At 31.9% G+C, this 22,171-nt stretch overlaps 1 protein-coding gene across 15 annotated transcripts in view; it reads left to right on the forward strand.

The window, feature by feature from the left end:
- Positions 1-22,171, forward strand: part of LOC145241450 (mitogen-activated protein kinase kinase kinase 15-like) — a 391,615-nt gene that overhangs the window by 193,785 nt on the left and 175,659 nt on the right. For all 15 annotated transcript variants that reach the window (XM_080104421.1, XM_080104425.1, XM_080104411.1 and 12 more), the window contains 3 exons: positions 4,112-4,187; positions 11,256-11,348; positions 17,553-17,659. In XM_080104421.1, the coding sequence (XP_079960547.1) occupies positions 4,112-4,187; positions 11,256-11,348; positions 17,553-17,659 (276 nt within the window). The remainder of the gene's footprint in view (positions 1-4,111; positions 4,188-11,255; positions 11,349-17,552; positions 17,660-22,171) is intronic.

Below are 22,171 nucleotides of genomic sequence, written 5' to 3' on the forward strand. Positions count from 1 at the left end.
TATTATTATTATTATTATTATGTTTATTAATAACAATTACTAAAAAAAATTCAATAATGCACTAATTATCAGTAATTATTGTTGGTGTAATTTGCTTTCGACAGCAAAACAGCCAACCATGTTAACGTAAATTTATTTTGAAAAATAGTCCTAACCTTATCCTGCTCAGATTATATTATAAATGTGACCAATTTAACAATTTAGTCAGAAGTGATATTTCAGATTTTTTTCATTCTATTAAGAAAAAATCTGCAGAGTATTCACCCTCTTATTAATATGTACTTTGCCTGCCACCCAGTTACACTGGTTTCATTTATTAAGATGCATTAGTTTTGCTTCAGTGCTTGCTAATGCTACAGATGCACATTATTGTAATAATTTATCACATTTTCTAAAATCAACACATTTGAATTACAAACGTTTTAAAAGCTTCAGGGATGATTATTTTATTTAATTAATCTAAAACCTAAAATCATAATTTTCGCATTAATTAAATTTAGAAGCACTAAAGGCACAATTAAAATATACTGCATAAAATCAACAGATCAAAACTTAATGACATTCGTGCCTCTATATATTAAATTTAGCCTTTTCATGTGAAACGTATTGATAAATTTGGAACGATAACATTAGCTGAAATCTGTGTATATATATATATAAGTTTCGTGGTTCAATTTTCCTTTTTGGCTAGGATCTCCTTGAAAGTATTACTTTAAGTAATATCTATCAGAATTTTCATCTGAATTCTATCAGTGTCTTATCTCGCTTATATATATATATATATATATATATAATTTTTTTTTTTTTTTTTTTGCGGGTAGGGTGGTGAGGGTAGTGGACTGTCATTTTTGTTGTTAAATAATTGATGCATGCATAAAAGTTTAAAATACTTGTTTTCCTTTCCACTAATTGATCTAATTTTCTTTTAACGCTCTGTTTCTTTTTATTACATGCTTTTTAATGATCCATTTCTAAATTGAAAGTTTTAGGACAAAGACCTCCCAAGCTACTGCCTTCTTTTTAACTGCCAATTTCACCTTATCTGTAAGAAAGAGCAAATAAATTTTTAAAAAAAAGAAAAACACATTCAGATATTTAACAAAAAAGAAAAAATGTAAATAAGAATAACAATTAAGTAGTCAATCAAACAATAAGAATTTTATCCTTCAAGATCAGCATCTGATGTGCTGATTGTAATATTGCACAAGATACCGCTTCAGTAGGTATCTCACTGCAGATACAATCCTCTTTCTGTATAAGAGCCAGGTATGCCCTAAAATGGAGTACTGTGGCCACATTTGGGCAGGAGTTGCTCAGCATGCTCTATCCAGCCTTGATGGAGTTCAAAACGGGTCTTTGAAACTTAGTAGGTGATGCCCTTTTCTCTTCCCTGCAACCGCTTTCCTACAAAAGAGATTTTGCAAGTCTGTCTCTGCTTTATCATTATTTTCATGGCAAGTGCTCGACTGAACTCCAATCTATGGTTCCTCCTTGCCAAACTTTCGCAAAAAAAGACTTGACTAGCTACAACCACTATATACAATTTCCCTCACTCTCTATTTGTGCCTAAATCTAAACACAGATTTCATGAATAAATCTTCTTTCCCAGAACTGCCTGCCTGTGGAGCAGTATTCCACAGGTGGGCAGTTCCTGGTTGAATACAATTCAAATCCAATGTAAACAAGTTCTTAATGAGCTGTCCCCCATAAATCAAATTCTACCCAGTTTACACCATTAACAATTACTACACTGCCACCTTATATTCATGAACCCTTATCCTTGAGTGGCCTTTGGGCCTTGATAAATTGTGACTTTCAAATAATTAAAAACAAAAATATATATCATTGGATTAATCACCGTTATGTTTCAATCTTGTGTTGTACATAAAGTTCCTAATCCTGCCTTGTTAGTTGTTTGCTCCTGTACGTGCTTTTATTGTGATCCTACCAGACTGAGAAAATGTTGTCTGCAAACAAGTTCATCATACTTTGAAAAAGACTAAGTCAAGACGAAGCCATTAAAAGACAGGAGATTTATTTGACTAGATCTTAGTTCCAAATTACTGATCAGTGGAATGATGGGGATCCATTATCACTATTTAGCCATATCTTATCAGGACATATTTTAAACATGGTTATACATTAGTGCTTTCAGAGAACTGTTAAAACATCTCCCTCTCACTCTTTCTTTGAGCCAAGTGATGTCATGTCAATTTCTATCAATTCCCACAGCCCAGTAAAAATTAACCTTGAGTTCCAATTTGCCTCCAACTGACCTTTTTATTTCCTATTATTTTCGACTAACCCATTTATATACTAACGAGTCTATTTACCCAATATTTAACATTTTAGGGCAATAGCTTTTGACATGACAGGTATTTGATAGAGGTTTGGCACAAAGGTCTGCTTCACAAACTTTGTAGCATCTGAATATCTGGGAATGTCTTCTCAACCATCAAATCATTTTTCTCTTATAAGTGTATAAAAATATGTGTTGATGGGCGAAAGACTAAAACATAGTAGTATCAAAACCTGTGTGCCTATATAATCCATTCTGAGGCCCTCTTCCTAATCTTCATCAGTGATCTTCCAAATCATATTCAGAGATCATTTGTTGGCATCTATACTGATGGCACAACCATTTATAGCAGCACCTCAAAATGCAATGATGATCAAAATTCTGGATTTACTGACCTGCAATTTTCCATAAAATTGGCTTGGGGTCGCTTGGTAGCTGACGAAAATAACTGGAAAAGTTTGGCTAAGCGTTCCTCAATTTTTAATGAATGCACTGTCTTTTTTGGGTTTTTTTTTAAAGCTAATACGAATCTATGAAGGCTACTATTTTATAAAATAGAAGAAAAAATAATCATTTTAATTATGCAGTTTAGGGTTGGGTTAGATACATGTTTCACAATTAACTGCTTCTGGTTACTCCCGTCAGCAGCCGAGCACACCTGAGAATCTTTGTGGAATGCAGAAGTAACGATTTTCTCCCTACCAATGTGGAGCACAGGGCAAAAAGTGGTTTGTCCTCTTGTACACTTCTAAAACGAAGCTGCTCTCCTTCAATATACAACACTATGAAGGGGTGTATTTATTGTGATACTATGTATGCCCCCCCCCCTCTGCCTGTTGCCTAGAGCCAAGATCTTTGACAATGAAAGGAAGTGATTCATTGGCAAAGCAAAAGTATAGGAAGTGAAATAAGTAAAAAGATGGTGGGAGGGAGCACAATCTTTTTGAACTCTCAAGACAGTCGGTGACTAGTTTTCTGAATAATCAGTTAGGAGTATCTAAAAAGGAAAGTACAGAAGTAGTCAGTTTCTATTAATCAAGTATGGTGGTTACTAAGATAAAAGACCAGACATAGCATTTACGATTTTAGATCAATAAATTTAGAGATGGAATTAGTTTAGACAGTTTTTTCAGTCTGAGACAGTTGATGATTGTTGGTGGCGTGGAGATTCCCTAAGAGAGATCAGAATAAACCAAGCAAAGTTTTAGCAGGCCCAAGATGAGCTGACTTTAACTGAACAGTCAGATTATCTCAATTGGGTCTTAGTTGATACACTGAAACTTAACTTGGTCGGTTGTTTTTGATGACGATATATCTCTCTCTCTCTCTCTCTCTCTCTCTCTCTCTCTCTCTCTCTCTCTTTCTCTCACACACACACACACACTCAGAGTACAACTGATCTCTTCAGAATGTGTTGAAGTTTGTTTTTCTCTTGAGAGTTTATGTGGGTTTTTTTTATATTTGTAAGCTAGTGCTTGCACACTTGGCCAATCACTAAGACGATACAACTAGAATAAGAAGAAGGGATGGAGATGAATAGAAAACCTCAGCACACAACAGTGTTCGGACGATTTGTTGAAAGAAGGACACATGGCTTTTGATTATATATAAGGATGTAATTTCCAGTTTGACAATCCAAACAAGAAAATATGATGATACTTTATTTTGCTTAGTCTACGATTGCTTTGCTATATTTTTGCTCATATCTGATGAATATTATTATCTCCCTTGTGTTTTATGAAAATTTATATAAATAAGAAAGCAAATTCTTTAATAAACATTTTGGATGAATTTAACTTTTCTCATTTCCAGAACTCATTTAAAGGAAAGATTTTTGAAAGAATTAAAAAAGACCCGGACATCTTATGAAGGTGAAGCACTTGCTCAGGTAAATATTGTATTTTGAAAAAAAAAAAATTTAAAAAAACAAAAAAAAAAAAAAAAAAACGGACATGCATGTCACCAGTGTTTATTATTAAATATATTTTCCATTCAATCTTTTATCACATCTACTTGTTTTAATACTTATATATATATATATATATATATATATATATATATATATTGGGGGGGGGGGTAGACCTAAAGTAATATAAATGATAAGTAATTATTCTTACTAGAAGATAAAAATAACAGCGTGCCAGAGGAGAGACTTGCTCGAATTGAAACAGATTTTATAATGGAGATAAAAGGTATATATATTTTTTTATATGAAAAAATAATTTTTTTTTTCTTTTAACCTTATTCATAATTTTCTGTTTTATTCTATTTTAATTTATTTATTTATCAACATAAAATTTATGACTTAGTTTTTATTTTATTTTATTATTTTTAAATATTTCCAGGAATATCTGCCTTACACACGACTAAAATTCTAGTTTTATTTTGGTGTCTTTAACTGCCCCCCCCTCCTATTTTTGCTGATGAGGAGACTTTATTAAAGGGCAAACTTTTTATCAAATAATTGTCAATATTCATTGTAAATTTAAATAAAATGAACCTTGTTTCTGAAACGACCGTACAATCTATTGAATTTTGTTTTCCTTTTGAAACTGATTTTTAATTACAAAATTATGAATTGTTTTACTCTCTCTCTATATATATATTGATCAATTTAAATTGATAATCTTAGAATTGGAATTATCTCCAAATAAGATAATTAGTTTTTGCTCTAGAGGGCATTATGGTCACGAGATTTGATACTCCCATGCTCTACATCATGATAACTTCAGAAAGGAGACCCTGTCTCTTTTTGAGTGACCTACAAATTGTTCAGACACTGTTGGATTTGCTCTGATTCTTAACATGATTTTATTTTTAAATCTTAACTGATTTATCCTTTTAGAGTTATTTTTCTAATCGAGTCAACTTACCCTCTGACAATGGTCAAGGATCCAAACAACTTTGTTAACATTTTTTTTTTCTGATTGACACATCACTTCCATTGAGGCTATATAAGTAACTTTACATTTATGCTTATTCACACTTTTATTTCATATCTCTCACAATGTACATATTTTTTGTTGCTATACAATCATATTGTAGTTATTGTTGGCCCCCCGACAAAAGGAGGGTTAACCTATAAATTCACCTTTGTCCATTTGTCCGTTCATCTGTCTGCACTTTTCTCAATAACTACGCCTTAGAATTTTTTGAAATTTTGCACAAACATTAAACATGATATGAGTAAAAAAGTAACAGAATGGATTTTCTGGTAAAACTCTGGTTGCCCTCCTAGGGGTGCCTTCCTGGTTAAAATGGCTAAAATTGACACTTTTGTGCTTATTAAAAGAAATTGATGCCTTGGATTTTTTAAAAACTTTCTGGAAAGTTGTAATTAACTGATTTCTATATAATTTTGTTTGTCTATACTTCGCGATAACTCTTGGGTGTGCCCCAGGAGTTCTTTTAGTTCTAATAAAAACACTCCATTTTTGGGACTATTTTACCATAATTGTCCAAAATTTTCTGTGTATGTCTATTTAGCAGTTTTGCATGGTGCTGAATTCAAATATAAATATGTTATGGCCTTGGGGACTTTTAGGGCTAAATGGGGGGAGGGACACAATGCTGAACTTAGTCATTTTTTTATGCCTCGTCCACTGTGCACTCACGGGGGACCATGCATGCTTCACTTGTTTATTATTTATTCCTCCTAGTTGTTTTCTTTGTGTACTTTTATATATTTACTAGACTCTACTTTAGCCATAAGCTCTGTGCTAATATTTATTGTCACCATTTTTTGATAAGTTGTCGCTTGGAACCTCTTGCAAAACATGGTTCGACAGGTAATTTAAGTAAATGCAAAATCTTTCCCTCTTCCAGACATCATCATCATCATCATATAGTACAAATCTGAAGATTCTGTTGTTGGCGTTCGTTTCCGCAATATTTTTCTAGTCATAATTCTTTCTAGAAAGACATTGGCTACTTATGAAAGGGACCACATGAAGGTTGCCAACATCCTAAGTGAAAGTGATTTTTTTTCAAACATGAAACACCCAGGTTATCAGTAAGTGTTGTTAAACACTGAACCACCGTCACCTTCCCTTCCAGAGTAAATATTTCAATAAACATTCAAATGGTTGGAAAAAAAACAAAAAAACGACAACAAAAAAAAAAAAATATTGACTATTTCTGAGATCAATGCTCCATAATCCTCATCTGACATTAGCAAAAGAATACGAATAGTAACTTGTATGTGTTGTATTGTCCGAGTCTGTATAACATGAGGGAGATGTAAATCTTGTATATATTTATGAGTTTCTATTGTCATCTAGTGGTGAGAATAGATACGTGTGACAGTCTAAGGTTCATTATGTGTGTATGCATATTTAAATGCAGTTCATGGCATAACAAGAATATACATAAATACCTTTACAACACAAAGGACGAATAACACTTATTTGGGGTTTCAACATCTGGCCGATCGGGAACATATCTGACCCATCTTTGTTCTTGTCTTGACAGAAAAGTGAAATAAAAATTCTTCCCAAGAACGACAGAACCATGGATTTTATTTTCAACAACTTTTTATTCCAGAGTGTTTTTTCCCCCTTTTGGAAAGTTGCAACGCTGGTCCCAGATTTTTGCATTTGATAGGCATTAGACTCCATGCTTTCTCGTACGTTTTGAGCCACCACAACTGATCAACTCCTCAACTCTTTCGAGCTCCGAACACTAACTAATTTCCACATCTCAAAAAGACCATCTCTCCCTCTAAATGACGTCATTAGTATATATCACTAAAATAATCACCTGCTGTTTTTACATGTCATTATTTTTAAGTTGTCAACTAAATTGTTATGATAACATTTTTAAGTTCACATTCCTGGTAACTATTAAATGTAAATAAATATCTAAATATTTTGATTATTCTAAAACATATTTTAGCCGACAAAACTTTTTGGGTTGAATAATCATAATAATCGTCGACTAGAACACATTTTGGCATTACCTGGTCGATATCCAACATTGGGACATGTAAAAGAAAAGATGTGGAGCTGAAACTAAATATCAACACCTTTTGAAGTTAAGACTTTACAATACATTGATAGTTCTTATTGCTGTATGCACAAGTGAAACCTGACTATACTGGCAAAGGATGAGAGAAGGCTCAATGTCTTTGTTGTAGCTTTGCAGGCCAGTAATAATCAAAACAAGCACAGTGTATTAGCAAAAGTAGTTACAAAAGTACAGGTCATCATTTGGGGTGGAGGTGAGTGCATAATTGCTGGGAATTGCTACATCAATGTTTAAATGTAACTACATCTATAGTTTCTGGTCAAGTCCATTATTCCAGAAATGCGTAGATCAGCTTACCCTATAACATTCTTTGAAATGAAATATTCAAGTACTATCTTTGGAGTAACGTAAGATTGACAAAGAATTGCTGATCTGTCACTATAAATAATTCCTGATGATGCATTAGAATTTTCCTGAATTCACAATATTGCACTGTTTTTTGTACATCGTTCTTAACAGAGATACGCCATACGAGATATGTAAACGAAATGGAGAATGTGTGGCGTTAATTTAGTATAGATCATCATTGTGTAACGTGGCCATTACTTTTTTACTGTATCATTACTAGGGCTTATGACAAGAGCATATTTTTTTATTGTTTTGACTCTCGAATGTGTATCTGTTGATATCTTATATGCTTTTATATAGAGTGATGTGGTTCTCGGTTGATTATCTCAACTGTGTCGGATATATAGTCAAAACAATGAAAAGAATATGCTCTTGTTATAGCCCTAGTAATCACTAGGGCTATGACAACAGCATATTCTTTTTATTGTTTTGACTCGAGTGTGTATCCGTTGATATCTTATATACTTTTATATAAAGCGATGTGGTTCTCGGTTGATTAACTGTGTCTATGTTGGATATATACTCAAGAATCAAAACAATGGAAAGGATATTCTGTGGTCATAGTCTTAGCCATTACATTTCAAACCTCTTGGACCTACATGCTGTCTTACACTGTCGCAAAGGAACAAATGAATAAAAGAAGGGAAGAAATAAAAATCCAACTTGGCACCTTTTTTTTTTTTGATTCTTCCAAAACAACTCATTTCATTATTTTGCAAAAGTCTTTTTGCACACACGTTTTCTAAGTCTTTCTCCTCACCATCTTACACTGGCTGTTAGCCAGCGCTTTCTCCCCATAAATTTACTTTCATCTTGTCCAACATACAACTTGTTTTTCTCTTTAGTCACGTGGTGTATTTTTCTCTCGTTTTCTTGTGACACCAGCTTGCACACACTTGCTAATTTGCATATGTGCTTTAAGAGCTCCTGCTGCTAATATTTTCGCTAGCCAGCTATCCTTTAGCTGCTGCTGATTTTCTCATACCTGCCCATATGTGCTCTGTTACAATTGTCATTTATAAACAATTGATTACGACCAACTTTTGACTTGGAGTAGGGTGTAGTATCTTTCCTGATGATACTGCACTTCATCTTTGTTTATCCTAGGTTAGTGAGGGAAAGGTTTTTATTGATTAAGGTCATTTTTATTTTTGTTCTAATAATCCACAGTGCCTCTTTTTTGAGAGCTGGATCTTCCGCACATTAAAAACCGACTTTATGTCTGTCCTCATAGGGGGAGAAGGAAGTAGTTATAACATGATGTGGAAATAATATATAATCAGATTCAAGCCATAGTTTCTCATCCCTTTGAAACTATTGGTTTCTACTGTCATGTAACACAATACTAAAATTAGAAACTATTTTACAAACGTATAAGATAAAATAAAACATATCCTCAAGCAAAAATGTATTTTCTCTCATTTTCATCTCATCAGTTTATTCCTGTCTGTTTGTTTGTTTATTCATAATTTGATTAATATATACAAAAAGTATATTACTTTAAAATTTCATTTATTTCTATATATAGTATTGTTCTTTCAAAATATATGATTGAGAGGTTACCTCATTTGCATATTATATTAAGGAATATCGATTTTTAGTTTAAGTATCTAGTGAGAGAGTTATTTAGTTGTTCTATTTAAGATTATTATTTCATCAACTTCAAATAATTATATTGATAATATATTTAATTTAATTTATTTGGAATTATTATTTCCGACATCGATTTTTTTTTTAGTTATTTTCCTTTTTTTTTTTATATGTTCGGAAGTTTGAAAGATAAAAAAAGAAACTCTTCCCCACATAAAATAATTTGGTAATCATGGTAAGTTTCTAGCATGAAAAATAATTTTGTGTAGACAGAAAGGTTAAAAAATAAGTAAATAAATAAATAAAACACTTACGAATAAACGAAAAGATCTCGTTTGTTTTTATTATTCTTGAAATGACTATACAGAATCTTTTGAGCGTTCCGGGAATTGACACCCCCCGACCCCAAACAAAGAAATAATTTGAAAATTTCTTTTTAAAAAGCCAGTGATAAAAAAACATTAAAAAAAAAACAAGCCAATAAAAGGAATTCCATTTTGTTCTTACACTTTTCAAATGTGTTATTGTTTATTACGTTATTTGTACACTTTATTCGCTTTTCAGGTTGGAGTCTGCCCGCCTACACGGCTATTTTTTCTTGGTCGCTCCGGCACTCGCTGCTATTTTTATTGAAATAAAAGTTGTTTTGATTCATTTATTTTTTCTTTCATTTCTTTTATTTTTTTTTGTGAGGGTGGGGTCCAGCACACGAGCAACAAAAAGTGCTCAATATCTGGAGAATAGCACAGCTTCTTCTCTTTGTATCCATTCTGCCAAAATATCTGGTGGAGAGGGTATCATGTACTTTTTTTGGTGGGGGGGGGGCGATTACATTTAAATGTTTTTTTATCCATTCTTTTATTTTTTAAATTGTTGTGGGGTTATCGATGTTGCCCATGATGAAAATGATTAATATCCTTAGTATAGCAGATTTGTTCCAAACGGAACTTCATGTCGATCCGGGCATCGCGGGGTATCCATATATATATATATAACTTTTTTGTTTTGTTTTGGAATACTATGTCAGTTGTTTTTTTGTTTTTTTTTTATTAATATTTAATCACAATTGTAGAGTAGTCAAATAAACCAAAGACAATATTTTTCATTACGGATTATAACACAGCAAAGAAAAACATATCCATAGCCCAAATAAAAAATTAAAAAATTATGATCGTGAACTGATTCTTTCCTTTGGTTGTTAGGATTCAATCAATGAGTGTGTGTGTATATATAATATTTTAAATCTTCAGACTACTGTTCTCATCTTGAGTGTCATTTTCACAACATTTTGGTCGCTGTAACCTCCGACATTCTTCAGGTGTATCTTGTCGAACTTGGGAATTTGGATGGAATTATTTATTCTCTCTCTTTCTCTCATATATATATATATATATATATATATTCTTGTGTGAAGGGCGTTTGCTCAGTTGGTAGAGTGCTTGCTTTGCATGCAAGAGGCTCGGGTTTCGAATCCTGAGTTCGGATGTGTCTAACTGATGAGCCCAAATGAGGGCGAAACTCAAGTCTTGGACTTCCGGTTCTTTGACTGTCATGGCTCTTGTGGGCTCCGACGTTGTTTGGCTGTGGAATTTATTATATATATATATATATATATATATATATATATATATATATATATATTGAAAATCACTTTTTAATAATAATTTTTAGTCATTTTAAGAGTAAATTATAGCTATTACAGAACTAATTTTGATCTTCGTATTGAGTTGTTTTCTTTTATGCATTAAATATAGCGAATCAATACACAGCATTATCATGCATAAAATTCTATTTTCTTAGTTAAAAAAAAATACTTGTTCAGTTTACATAATTTTTAGAATATGACATTTTCGTTCCATGACGGGTATGTACATCATAAAGATTTTTCTTTTATTTTCGTGTTTTAATTAGGTTAAACTCTGGATTTGCACCAAAAATGCTAAGTTTGATTCCTTTGAACTTTTTCATTAATTGTACTTTTTTGTTTTTGTAGGCACTGTACAGACTCCAGCTCCGTCTGGATGATCCTCAATTGCTCTCACCTGATGTGATTTGGAACATGTTGATATCCTATAGAGACATACAGGTAATTACACAAAGCATGTTTCATCCGTAATAAACCAGGTGTAACTAATCGATGTTTCCTGGGAATCTTAATCTTTTTTGTGCATGTTTTGAACCTATGTCACGATGGATAAAAGTGTGAATGATAATTAGTTCTAAGCAACAGTTTCTGGTGATTGAAGGCTCAATTCTCGTGTACTCGTATACTAAGAATTCAATTAAAAATTACTTAAGACTTCTGCTTTGTTATGCCTGACAGAACCAGAACGAAGTATACTATGGATTAAATAAGAAGTTTAATTCAAAATTCCATCCAGATTTTAGAGTTTCACAAAATGCACCTAAAAAGGCCAGAGGGTACATCAGTTGAAATTTTCAGAGAAAAAATATTCAAATTTAGAACAATAGTCTGAATAATCCAAGTTTCTTTTTTTGTTTCATTCTTTTTACCATTTATAGCTCTGCTGTTTGTTTGTCACCAAATTATTTAAAAAAAAAAAAAAAAAAAAAAAAAAGTTTGATCATTATAATATCATTTGGTGGTTATAGTCAGCTAACATACTTCCTAACATCCAGCATAGTGCTACTGGAAGCGGTGATAAGGTAAATCAGTTCCTTTGCTTTTTATCTCTCATGCTTATATCTCCACTTTGCTTATATATTTTTATTTTTTTAATTATTTGGGGGGGGGGGCTTATTTTAATAAAGAATTATTGAAATTAATTTTATTTTTTTAAAGAATTATTGAAAACACTTTTTGTGCTTTTTTTAAAAGAATTATTGCAAACACTTTTTTCTTTTCTTTTCTTTTTTTTTTTTTTGAAAGAATTATTGCAAACACTTTTTAAAATCTTTTTAAATAATGAACTATTTAATAAAGACTAATTGTATTATTTTCATCTGTGTAATTTGGTTAATTTTTATTGTATACTTTTTTATAATATCCTTTTCTTATATTTCAATAAATCGCTTCACAATGGAAATACTGAAGAATAATAAAAGTGAAGAAAATGATTTGCCTTGTCACCACTTCGGGTAGCACTACACCAGAAGTTAGGAAGTACATTAGCTAACTATAAACCATTTGGTTGTTAAATTATCAATTGAACCAAAATGTTAGAAAACTATAACTAATTTTATTCTGATAATTTTCTTTTAGTCTCTATTTATAAAATTGTTAGGTGTAAATAGGTTCTAAAAACTAAATACATGAGGATTTAATAAAAAAATTTTTTAAAGTTAGTTTAAATGATTGGCTTTTGTGTTCAACAGTTTAAAGGAAGTTTCAAACAAATGTTTTTTTCTTTTTCTTTTTTTTTTTTCAATTATGAAATGATTAAAATGGTTCACTTGTTTACAAAGGATAAATGCATTTTGGTGGATTTAATTTTGTGATTAAGTTATTGTTTAAATAAGACTACAAATCTTTTTTTGGAATTTAGCGTTATTGAATTTTTGATGGCAATAAATAATCAATTAATATGAAAAAGTGAATAAAATTTTTTTAAATGAGAAAAACTCATGACAACTGACGTTTCTGAATTTTTGAGATGAGGATTAGTTATTTGTAATATTATTCATCAGACTACTGTTCTCATCTTGAGTGTAATTTTCACAACGTTTAGGTCGATATAACCTCCGACCTTCTTCGGGTGTATCTTGTCGAACACAGGAATGTTTATATCGAACTCTGGAATTTGGACGCAAGGACTCATGGTGCAGTGGTTAGAGTACTAGGAAATATCAATTGTAAAAGTGATATTCTCCTGAAGGTTGAAGGTTCAATCCTCAGTGTGGGCGACCGAAAAATACATTTTCAAATTACTTAGGACCTCTATCCAGTCATGGCTGACGGAACAAGAGCATGCTACCCCCGTGAAGTAAATAAAGGGTTCCGCTCAAATTCCGCCCAAATTCTCGAGTTTGATAGAAACATTCCCGAGTTCGACAAGATACATCTGAAGAAGGTCGGAGATTATATCGGCCAAAACATTGTGAAAATCACACTCAAGATGAGAACAGTAGTCTGATGAATAATAATACGATGACAACTGGTCACATAATTTAAAAATATTAATATTATTAGATGAGACAGATTTGCAATGTGAAGCCAGGCGGCGTAGCAACTGTACAGTTGCAAGAATGGCAATTGATGTAATTAATAGAGAGAAAAAAACATTCGTTGGTATGAACATATGGAATGCTTGAATGGTGTCATCAAGATATAACAAGATTTGGAAGTTTGGTAGGTGGGAAAAAATGACACCCTAAGTTGCCTTGAAAAGAACTGCTGCAGAAAATTGTATAGCATGGCAGCTTTCTGCAGTTGATCTTGATGATAGTTTCTAACAAACCAAAAAAAAAAAAAAAAAAAAAACCCAATGATTTCCGAAAGTTAGTTGTGGTTTTATAACAATATAGTTGGATTTGATTTAATAACTAACTGATACTGTAATAATTAAATTTAACTTTCAAAATCCTATTTTAAAACTGGATATAAAAAATATGCAGTTAAAAAGAAATATGAAAAAAAAATATGCAGTTAAAAAGAAATATGAAAAAAAAATATGCAGTTAAAAAGAAATATGAATTTCATAAGTTACATAAATAAATAGTATCTTGAAAAACATTGCTGAAGAAGATATTTTTAGGTCTACTTCCTCTCAGAAGTGTGTGAGGGATAGATAATTAAGGTTAATGGCAAAAATAGCATAAAAAAATGTAACAAGTGGGGATAATAGGGAAATATTTATTAGAAATAAAGAGTAAATAAAAATCCTGTGAAATTCTCACGTATATATTAGCAACAAGAGCATATGAGTCATGAGATACCTGACAATGTAAGGATTGTCCAAAGTCTTGTCGGAGCTTTATTTCTCTACTAGTGGGGAGACCCAACGTTACCCAGGATTGAAATTGATGAAATCGCCTATTTTTCAATCAAAAAGATTGATTGCCTGCTCTAGTTGGAGGTCAATCACGGTGCTCAGAGAAGAAGCTTCACATGTCTCCCCACAATGATTCATTCCACAATACATTGTAGTCAACATTGCACTGTAGAGAACCTACTGTTGATTTTATAAAATTATTTTATATATAATGGCTGAATTAAAGTTTAAAATGCAAAAGTCAAGTATCATGCTTCAACTATGCTCTAAACAGAAACATTCATTTCCAACACATCCCTGTCATATCAAAGAACCTACTGTTGATTTTATATGCTTGACCTTACTGCTTGTGTTTTGATAATGGCTTTAATTTAAGTTTAAAATGAAAAAGTCAAGTATCATGGTACAATTGCGTATTAAAAAGAAAGATTCATTTCGAACGCACCCCTGTCATATCAAAGAACTTATTGTTGATTTTATATGTCACGCCCCGTCAGCTTGTAATTAAACTTCTCAAATGCAGTTGTGATTTTAGGCTGTGTAAGGTGTTAACTTGGATCAAAATCGCTTATTCCTTCTTTTGTCAGATTATTTAGATTATTGATTGTCGATATTTATTAAAGACATTCCGATACAAAACTTATCTAAGAACAGTGTCAGGCACATAAAATATTTTTGTGTGAACTTTCATAAAAATCGGCCCAGCTGTTTTAGAGTCCATAGGGAATGAACTCACACGCACGCACACACACACACACACACACTTCCTTTTATATAATAGTAGGGATAGAGATATGAAATATTCCTAAAGTTAAACCATGGAAACTTTGATAACTCCAAAATTATTGATCTGATCGGTACCTCTACAGTTCAAAGCCCGTTTTTCCGGGAGTCTCGCTTGGCAACACTTGACAAACGCCGGAAACGCCAGATTATACTGAGTGAGCAAGCAGACAGTAAAAATTGGAAGAAAAAAAAAGAAAGGAAAGGGTTTAAAAGGAAAAGAAAAGAAAGGGCAGAGTATCATTGAACTTCAAGCAACGAGTCTTGTGACAAGGAAACGATCTGTCTCAGCATAGTATAAACATCCATAATCTCCCCATGTTAAGAACGGCTTTCAGAAGAAACACCCCTAATCTCAAAAGCCGTTCTTAGCATGGGGAGGTTGGAAGTGTTTATTCTGAATGAGGACCCCCCCCCCCCCAAATACCCACAACTCCTCATGCTAAGAACGGCTTTCGGTTTTTTGCAATTTTTTTTCAGTGAATTATTATTGACTGGACACTAATATATGGGGGGGAGTTGATTCTTGTTCAGGTCCATCAAAATCACAGTTGCCATAAAAAAATAAATAAAACAGTAAAATTTATGAAATTATTGCAGTAGGTTGTTTGTTTTCTTTCTTTTTTGTTCATTTTTTTTTTTTTATTATTGATTATCGTTTGCTTAGTATAATCTGGCAGTTTCTGTCGTCCGCTGGGCGTTGCCGAGTGAGTCTCACAGAAAACCGGGTTTTAAACTGCAGAAGTGCCATCTGATCAGTCTTAAATTTTGTTGGAAACAAATCAGAAGTTGAAATTCTGTACAAGGTTTGATCACAGCCAAGTATTTCAAGATTAATGTTAATGGTCATATAAGATCATATATCATTGGCTACAGTGTGATTTGAGGAATGAGTTTCTATAATGAACAGAACCAAAGTGATTTTTACCTTATTCCTTGACCATTGACCAAAATATCCTAAAATGAAAATTTTAAGTTAGGTTATGACCAATATTTTAAGCAAATTTGATGATTGGTCAAACAATGTGGATGGTAGGCTGTGAACAAACACATTTGATCAAAAGACATAACCGTTTAAGCTGTAGTAACAAATTTTACATTATTGTTGTTTTACTCTGCAAGATCTTCCAAGCTGTACCGGTTGGTAAGTAAAAGGCAGAGAAGGCAATGTTACATCATATGGTTCTTATATCCAAGAGACCAAAGATGGTTGAGTTGATTTTTAAAACCCCATCTGGTTATAACCAGTTTTGTTGCCCCATTTGTGTTGTCAGGTTGTTTTGTGTTTTCCACTGGACACAGGAGGCTTCTGAGTCATGATGGAGGGTATCAGAAAGGAATTAATAGGAAGCGGGGGGGGGGGATTCCTGCAGCTTGATCTCTTGTTGCCATTACTGACTAGCTAAGTATTACTGGTGCCAATCAATGGAAGGGTCCTATCAGCCATGTATCGCAGTGTGATGATGCATGGAAGTAAAACCTGGCAAGTAAAGATTGAAGATGTGTTGTATGGAGAACTAGCCTGGGTGCCCGGCATTGCCTGGGTGTTTAGAGGTGTGTGTTGAGCAAAAAGAAAAAAAAAATGGTAGTAGACACAGGTTCAAACCTGTACTGCGAAGGAGGAAAAGAATGTGAAAAAAAAAAGGCGACATCTTTACTATTGTGTTCATCATCAAACTGGAAGTGGCGAAGATTTAAATTAAGGCTAGTTAATCGAAAAGAGGGGATGACTTTCGAAAATATCGTCGAAAAAAGCAACCCCCTCCTTGTAGTAAAGAGCCCAGTTGAAGGTGAAGGACTTAATGTTTTTAGGCAATTTTTTTATATTTGTCGTCTGAAGGGTTGATCTTCAAAACAATACCGATCTTGTGAAAATCCATGACCTCTGTCAAAAGTTTTAGGCAGATATACAAACATACATACATTTAAACAGACAGGTGAGATTTATATTTTAGACTAGTGGGGGTGCCTGGCATTACCCGGATAAAAAGAAAATAAAAAAAAAACATTTTGGGAGGGAGGCTCGAACCTTGAGGTGAATAGCCTGATAACTTAGCACAACACTACGAGGGCAGGGAATTGAGACCAGCTGAAAATAAACCTTTAAAAAAGCAGGTGGTTGAACGTCAACGTGTGGTTTTCTAGGTCAAACATCACCCCGTAGTAGTAGAAAAAATGAAATCACAGCGTGAATTTTGCAACATATGATACAGACGACGTCATTTCGCAAATCAAACTAATTATAATCTAGACAGTATATAAAAATTCTAAAAAACAGTGACCCCCCCCCTCCTCGAGCGACCCCCCCCCCCAAAAAAAAAAAAAAAAGAAAGCCTTTGGCGGACATACGAAAAAAATACACACACACACACAAACACATTTTCGCTTTTATATTATGGATTATATATTGTTTTGGCTGTCTTAAATTTCAAATATAAATAAAAAATTTTAATATAATAAAATTGCAAATTTCCTGAATTCATATTTTAAAAATTGCAAAGATTTGTCCTTTGTTTTATATTCTAAATGTTTTATTGTATTATTTTTTAATTCAGGACTACAATGCCATGGTGAAGCTGGTGGAAGGTCTGTCACAAGTGCCTAATAATCGGATTACAAATATGCCTAATATTCAACACTTATATGCCTTTGCTTTAAACAGGCAAGTTTCATTTAATATTCATTGCTAAAAAATTTATAAGACTAATGATCATAAAAAAAAATGCGAAACATTTTATCAAGGAGTTTATTCCCTTATGTCAACTCATTTGTTAATGAATCTATATAAAGGAGAGCTGTATGTGTGTAAATGAAAGAAGAATGGGGTGGGTGTAGAAGAAAAAGATGGTGAGGAAAGGAAATGAGGAAACAGGAGAGGGGGAGAAAGATAGAGAGATGGATAGAGCGAAGTTTTAATAAAAATATTTTATGCTTTTGTCTTGTGCAATAAAGGTGGAAAGTACTTATTTCATTAAATAAACAGTTTTTAAGGGGAGTTCATTTTCATTTTTATGCTTATACAAAATCAAACTCCTTGATTGAAAACACCATTTAAAAAAAATCTTTTTGTGGTTTATTTTCTTATTAATAAAATTTGACTATGTCCATACACAGTAAATTTCCTCTACATTGGCAAAAGTGCTCCTCAACTTTTTCGTAGTTCTTCAACTTTCAAAAAATAAAAATAGGCTTTACTTTTGGAGTTACCCTCATATGTAAGGATATTTTAATTTGTATTACAACCTCTGTTTATATTAATCATATATATATATATATACTAGCAAAAGTAACAGTTGTTGACTGGGTTCAAAAACAGCCTACAGAAAATGGACTCTGATTTATGAAAGTATGATAGGTTATGAAAAGGAAGGGTTGTAAAGAGATAGCTTCGAATTTGGGGGTATCAAAACCAAAGCAAAATATGATGAAAGTAAAAATTAAATAGATAAACCCCATAATTTATTATACCATACCTGTTCACACTGAAACACTTATCACAATATTCTGTGGATCTATATTAAAAAACCTTGTTAAACTTTGTGACATATTTCCATTCTATGGAGGTCAGGTGCAAACGAACACCCCATAATTTTATTATACCATATTTCTTCAAACTGAAACATAATTATCAAAGTATACTTACGCAGATAGATGTGAAAAGTCTTTATTAAAGTGTGTGTGTATTTCCATTCTATGGAGGCCAGCCATGAACGCAGACCCCACAATTTTATTATACCATCCCTATTTAAGTTAAAACATACTTATCAAAGTATTATTATTTACATCTATATCAAAAACACTTGTAAACGTTTTTTTTTTTAATTTTAAAATTTTTTATTTCCATACTTTGTGGACCAGGCACGAACGCAGACCCCACAATTTTAATGAACCACCGTTCTGCCAGATCAAACATACCCACTCCTGTGTCTTGATACATCTTCTATTATTATATGTAATCAGTTTTTTTAAAATAGTCAACCATATAGGAGCCTATATGTGACCAGACACACACACAGCTTTATATATATATATATATATATATATATATATATATATGATTAATCACTAACTAAAAAAAAAAAATTAATCAACAATCTTACATTTATAGCAGTAAAAATTGTGCATTAAAATTGATAAGGTCCCCGTGGTCTTACGGTAAAAACATCAGACTACTTATCAAGCAGGGACATGTTCAATCCTTGTCAACGTTCAATCCTTGTCAACTAAGTCTAACCATGCTGATGAGAACTGAAACTTCGAAACATGCATGTCTATGGATACTTTACTTTTATCCACATAATAATATTTTAAAATATAAAAAAAAATAACATTTAATATAATAAATTAATATATATATATATATATATATATATATATATATATTAGTGATGGGATGATTCCAATATTTTCCCCAATTTTTATACAATTCCAGATTCCATATTAAATTCCAGATTCCGATTCTTTATAAATCTCTAAATATTCAGCTATATACTTGTTATTTATTCCCAATTACCATAAAAATACACAGTTAACTACGCAGATATTTTCCCAAGCATAAAAATACGCTTGTGGTGGGTGATCTATAGATTTTAGATTTACTAGTAATTTAAAATCAATAAATATTTATTATTTTATTATTACTGTCAGCATTGAAAGGTTTTGTTTTAATCAAATTGTAGTCAGCTGGAAAGCAGGTCAGAGGAACAGAGTTCCACAAGTAAGCAGTTTTAGGAAAGAAGTTTTGTTCATGGAATTTGCATTTAGATTTAGGCACAGATAGAGAATGGGGGAAAAACTGTTGATAGTGGTTGTAGCTAGATAGGTGTTTTTTGTATGAAAGTATGACAAGGGGTGGGGGGCATAGACTGAAGCTCATACATTCTCTTTATGTAACCGTTTTGTTTGTTTTATATTTAATTTTTTTTTTTTGTTTTTTTAATCATATGGCTCTAAAAAGACGAAGATTTATATATATATATATATATATATATAAATCTTCTCCATAAATCTTCTAACCACCCCAACTCAATTATAAAATCTATAGTACCATCTGTCTCTAGAAGAATTTCTGCTCTTTCTGCTGATAAAAAAACTTTTAATCAAAATGCTACTTTTTTCAATAATGCTTTATGGAACTCAGGACACAAGGAAAAGATTAAATACAACAATTATGCTCCTCCTGCAGGCCGCCTTAAATCTGTAATCACACACAATATGACTCATCAGAAACCAGTTCAAATAACAAAATCTGCCGCTATCAATAACAATGAACCAGTCTACATTTATAATCCAAACCAAAATACTAATCACAATGCCTCTAACCCACCTAGTCGCATCAGGAGAAAGAAAAATATTTGGTTTAATCCTCCATTTAGCCTAAATGTCAAAACTAATATACCTAAGGAATTCTTCAACATTGTACAAAACTCTTTCAAATACCCACACAGATATAGTTCTATTTTCAATAAAAATTCAATCCAGATTTCTTATTCAACAATGCCTAATTTAGCACAAAGAATCTTAACATCAAATAACAAAAAAATTAAATCAGCCCAAAAAATCCCTTTCCCAATTAAACCCAAAACTAACTGTAATTGTAATAACAAACATCTTGCCCACTCAATAATGATTGCATCCATAAAGATGTTATATATTCTTGCACTATTACTGAGCTCCCACGCAATCCTCCCATAACAGACACTAATATTTTGTCTTCAAGTTATTCTTCTTCCCATCCTCCATCTGATATAGTTACTAATCCAATACACCACTCGAGCAGCACTTCCATCTACAATCATACAACTAGTAATAATGATGATGATGATGATAATAATAATAATAATATTAATGAGAATAATAATATTTCTCCTAACAGCCATCCTAACACTAACAACACTCATTATCCCCTCCAAAATAGTCCTCATACAGATATTGTCCCACCATTTGTTGAACACTATGAACAAAATTCAAACTATTTAACTAATACAAATCAGCAAATTAATATTAATACCAGACCTCAAACTTTTAATAAAGTACATACATATATCGGCGCTACTTCAACATTAATTAAGAAAAGAATATTAAACCACATTTCTTCTTTTAACAACCATAATTCTAATAAATAACCAAGGAACTTCTCTAATCACTTTAATTTAAAAAAACTTAACTCTAACAATACTCCCTTCTCAATCAAATGGACTATTATAAAAAAAGTTAAGTCTTATACTCCAGGCTCTAAATCATGTCGCCTCTGCACAACCGAAGCTATAACTATAATTACTTCCCCTCAAAGTAACAATATAATAAATTCTAAAAATGAACTGATCTCTTTCTGTAAACATAAGTCCAAATTTAATTATGGCAATTTTGAAATTACATAGTTATTACTTTTACCCTTTATATAGATATAAAGATTTTTCTTTAACTTTATCGTTTTTCCTACATACTTCTTAATACTTTATAATTGAATAATCCTTTATTTTAATTCTTTATCTCTTCTTTGCATGGCCGATTTTTTATCTGCATTTTCTGTTTTATTCTTTAAACTTTCCTATCTATCTAATATATCAATCTACCCACACTTTCATTTTACTATATGCATTTACTTACTTTTTTTTTTCCTGAATTTGCAGATACCGGGCATCCTCTCCCCTTAAATAATTTTTATTTTTATTCTTATTTTATTTTATTTTATATTTTATTTTTTTATTATATTTTATTTTTTTATTTATTTATTTATTCTTTATTTTCTATATATTTATTTATTTTTATTTTCCTTTTAGTGTCGTTTAACAACGCTTGCTGACATTTTTTTAAGTAATGACCTGTACATTTCAGTTGACCTATATTATTTTGCTCTATATATTTTTTCGCGCCGTTAACATTTCCTGTCTGGGTCATTTTGACTTTTGTTTCCCTTTATTTTATTTAATATTTTATATTTAACTTTATCATCATTTTTTGTTTCTCCTTTTTTTTCTCTTTCTCTTCCCAGATCTTTATTATTTATATTTATGTCTCGGAAGTAGAGTAAAAGCACATCTTATTTTTCTTTTATTAATATTATTGGAATCTTTTCTTTTTTTCCTTGTACACATGTTTGTGAATTATTCCATGGATTTCTGCCTTTGGATTATTATGGACCATCTTCTTCCAATTACGGGATTTCCTTGGA

Source organism: Euprymna scolopes, chromosome 20, assembly GCF_053919585.1.
Source record: "Euprymna scolopes isolate OS-2025 chromosome 20, ASM5391958v1, whole genome shotgun sequence".
Lineage (NCBI taxonomy): Eukaryota > Metazoa > Mollusca > Cephalopoda > Sepiida > Sepiolidae > Euprymna > Euprymna scolopes.